The 4,149-nt window shown below is 42.4% G+C and overlaps 1 protein-coding gene across 1 annotated transcript; it reads left to right on the forward strand.

Moving 5' to 3' along the window:
- Positions 1-127: 127 nt before the first annotated feature.
- Positions 128-3,079, forward strand: LOC106012987. Its single transcript, XM_013087504.2, has 2 exons — positions 128-727; positions 2,803-3,079. The coding sequence occupies exons 1-2, from the start codon at positions 524-526 to the stop codon at positions 2,968-2,970; spliced, it is 372 nt and encodes a 123-aa protein (XP_012942958.1). The 5' UTR covers positions 128-523; the 3' UTR covers positions 2,971-3,079.
- The last annotated feature ends 1,070 nt before the right edge of the window (positions 3,080-4,149 follow it).

The following is a 4,149-nucleotide window of genomic DNA, read 5'->3' on the forward strand; positions in this document are numbered from 1 at the left end:
TCTCTCTCTCTCTCTCTCTCTCTCTCTCTCTCTCTCTCTCTCTCTCTCTCTAACCGTGCACCTTCACTGAATACGAGAATTGCGAGGGGAAAAGGGGGGGGGGGGGGGAGAAGAGATAGAATAACGGGACATAATCCACGAATATTTCAAGCAAAATAGGAACGTATAAAATCGTCCCTTTAATCTCATGGAGCCAACTCCGTTCCGACGTCGGTTTGATGTGTAAACACAGCTTTGACGGCTGGCTGTCGGACAATGCCTAAAAACAACTGAACTTGAACTCAGATCGGCGAGTGTCAGCTTGTGGCGCCATGCGCCAAGACATTGTGATCCAAAGTTGAGACAGTTTACAGTAACCGTGGCTTTAAAAAAAATGTATTTAAAGTTAACCACCTTGGTGTCAGATTATGAATACAGTTCATTCTCTTCTGGTCTCTTTTTCAAATAATCCAAGTATTCCAAGTCAGTTCAAGCAAGGCGCCAGTTTCTGCAGGGTGTGTGTCATTGTGATTCCAAGGAGAAAATGTTTCCATTGAGATCTCTTGTGGTCATTTTCAAGACAAGAATGTCTGAGATTCTCGTTTTAGCAATGACTGCTTTCTTTCCAAACACGCCAGGTGGACTGTGTCTGTCCTTCATCTGTGCTCGACCTGGTGGACACGGAGACTGGCAGACGCCACGTAGATTTCCCAGTGGAAAATATCTGCTCCGACTGTTCCCTGCTCAGGTGAGTTGTTCACTTGTTTGCTTTGGTCAGTGGGTGGTTGGCGATTGCTCTGGTGTGGTCTGCCCCTTCTTTCCTATTAAACGTCTATCGTCCTGATCTCTTCTCCTTCTTTTTTGTGTTTGTTACTCTCTTGTAACACCTCTAATCTTCGGCACTTACGTATGACCTGGGGGGCTCTCGTGGCCTAGAGGTTAAGGTGTTCTCCTCTCATTCAAAGGTCCCGGGTTCGAATCCGGGTAGCAACCGAAAACATTTTTTCTCTAAAATTGTCTCCTTTCACCTCCTTTCCAGCACTCTAGCAATGTTCTGTCGTCTGCTCCCGTCTCCGCTTTTTGCCCCCACCTCTGGCCGGGCTCCTGACTCTTTCTGCAGACTTTCTACTGCTTCTCCTTGGCTCCTTCTTATTGCTGTCTTTCAGCCACACCGCTGATCTTCTGGTAGGAAAGATCTACACCCAGCCTTCTCGTTCAAGGGTGAAAAATCTTGGCGAACCCGAATGCAAGTTGCACACGTTAAAGATCCCATGGTGGTCTAAAATCGATAACAGTAAGCTTCGGCCGCCACCTGGGAAAAATTCAAAATTTCCTACCCACTGAAAAAGTTTAATGTGTCCAGTGCATTTATATGACCTTATGCAGTTGCGAGCACTGTGAAACCCTTACAAAAAATAATTTTAAAATATGAACTTATTGAGTTGCAAGTGCCGTAAAACACTTTAACTAAACTTGGTTTGGTCGCTCTTTCCTTCCCTTTCGGAAGCCCCGACCGACTTTATTGGTCTGATACAAATCGCGACCTCAGTGCTTTCTTGTCCTATCTCTATTTTTGTAAACATTGAAACTGTGACTTCTGCACTCTTTGTTAGGAACTGTTTTCACTGTTATTACAAATGGAGCTATAGGACAAGAAAGCACTGAGGTCTCCAAATGTTATACACGTATTATTGCAATTCTTGAACTGGAGCTTTTTCTTTTCCCATAATCCAATTCCTCCAATCGTCTCCGCAATTCTTCGGCCCTCTCCTCCCCTCCTTGTCAAATCTTGTTCCCGAAACTTCCTCCGCCCCCACCCCCTTAATCTCTCCTCCAACTGACAGGTCCTTCTGCCACACGTTGTTTCCCTTCTATTTCTGTGTTTCTTGCTTTCCCCCAGCACCCACGGACATTTACCAAATGTCAACCCCACCCCATGTTTGATGATGATGATGATGATGATGATGATGATGATGATGATGATGATGATGATGATATTAATAACTATAATAACTATAATAATAATAATAATAATAATGATAATGATAATAATGATAATGATAGTAATGATAATAATAATGATAATAATGATAATGATGATGATGATAATGATGATAATGATAATGATAATGATGACGACGACAACGACGATTCGGCGGGCCTATGATGAAGTCATTTTCAGGGTAATTTTCCCCCTTTTAAAGGGACAAAACATTTTCATTGTTTTGAAGAAGTAAAGTGTTGACGTTCTGAGTTGTGGTTTTTTGGGTGTTTTTTTGCTTTTCGCAATGGCATCCAACAAACCAGTCTATCGACCTTCCTTTTTAGTTGCAGAAGTTCTAGACGAAATTATGAATGACTGTAACAGTGATGATAATGATTTCAATTGAGTTAGGGGCTCTATGTGACGTTTGTAGTAATAAGAGCAATTTTCCCCGGCACAGCTGTGTAGCTCATAGCCGGCAGTGAAGGGGTTAAAAATAGCTTTGCTAAAAAAATTTAAAAACCCAGATACACTCCAGATACACATACAAATGCATATGCTGTTAAAAATAAATTTCATCTACATTTGTCCTTCCTATAAAAAGTCAATGTAAAGAAAATCTGTATGCATCACGAACATAAACAAATGTCATATCAATATATACCCAATATTTCCTTCATCAACAGAAACAGAGGAAAACTTTTTTTCATCCCCAGGACCTGAGAAGTGTATTCATGAACCGTGAGACGATGAATAACCTCTTTTATTCTCTTACAATAAAAGACAATCAATATTGATGAAAAAGAATGTTCTATAAGGACGTATGTCTTCATTACCAGGGGCCCCTACATCACCAGAGGACCATCTACAGCACCAAAAGATGGCTTTCAGAACTGGAAGACCATCTAGAGAACAGAGGATGGCCCACAGGGACAGAGGACGCCTTCAAGTCCTCCGTGGCGTGTGTGATGAATGATGATCCGCCCCACGACCAGCCTGCAAGATGATGCTCCCGCCAGCTGCCACTGAGGGATGTCAGTCTACCAACCCACAAACCAAGACGACAGCTGCAGAATGTGTCGACCCACCTGGAACACATTAAAAATTTTAACGTTATTCATAATTTACTGTAAAGGCCAATGGTCTTTATAAAATCAAGCATTCTGTTGGGATCAACGACGAAAAACAGCAATTTTTTGCATTTAAAATATTTCCTTCGGGTGTCTCCAAAATCTAGACATTCAGTTAAAATGTGTCTAATTGTAAAATCTGTGTTGCATCCGACACAGAATGGCTTCTCATCTCCCTGAAGGAGGTATTCGTGTGTTAGGGCCATGTGTCCGAGACTTCATCTCTTCTGGAGAGGCTCGAAGGTTTTCGCGGCTCGAAGGTTTTCGCGGACCCAGTTTGGGCTAGGTGTTGTGAAGTTTATTGTTAATTTGTTTCTCCCAATGAGTCTCCCACAGGCTGGAGGTGAAGTTTTTTACTTCATTTTTAAAGTCAGTCTGTGGGAGAGTGTTTGTCGACGATCCCAACAGGAGATCCACTTGCTCATTTCCTCTGATGCCCACATGCCTCTGATGCCCACATGGCTAGGTAGCCATGGAAACACGATACTTTCCCGATTTCAGTCAAAGCGGGTATTTTTTGTTGTAACCTATTTTTGGCTGTATGAGTGTGTCGTTTGTAAGTGAGGTGATACAAGAGTGTGTCGTTTGTAGGTGAGGTGATACAAGAGTGTGTCGTTTGTAGGTGAGGTGATACAAGAGTGTGTCGTTTGTAAGTGAGGTGATACAAGAGTGTGTAGTTTGTAAGTGAGGTGATACAAGAGTGTGTCGTTTGTAAGTGAGGTGATACAAGAGTGTGTAGTTTGTAAGTGAGGTGATGCAAGACAGAGAGTCTGATAGGATAAGGAAAGATGTGTTAGAGGACTTTTCTACGGAGTCCAATGCCATGTCAATTTCAATTTGAACAGACAGCTCGTTAGTGCGATTGGTCTGTAGTTGGATGGGTGTGTGTGGTCTTTGTTTGGTTTGGGTATTGGAATGACAGTGGCAAGACGCCAAGACTCCGAAAAGGAGTGCGACCGCCACATGTCGTTGTACATGTCTAATAGTAATAGAAGTTTAAGTATTTCTTAGGCCTATACCGCACCAAGACAAATTTGTCGTTTACTTACTTTTCTT

This window comes from Aplysia californica, unplaced genomic scaffold, assembly GCF_000002075.1.
Source record: "Aplysia californica isolate F4 #8 unplaced genomic scaffold, AplCal3.0 scaffold00596, whole genome shotgun sequence".
Classification (NCBI taxonomy): domain Eukaryota; kingdom Metazoa; phylum Mollusca; class Gastropoda; order Aplysiida; family Aplysiidae; genus Aplysia; species Aplysia californica.

Coding starts and splice junctions, on each gene's coding strand:
- LOC106012987 (XM_013087504.2), top strand. CDS start 524: ATGTTTCCATTGAGATCTCTTGTGGTCATTTTCAAGACAAGAATGTCT. Junction 728..2,802: donor TCCGACTGTTCCCTGCTCAG/GTGAGTTGTTCA, acceptor CTTCATTACCAG/GGGCCCCTACATCACCAGAG.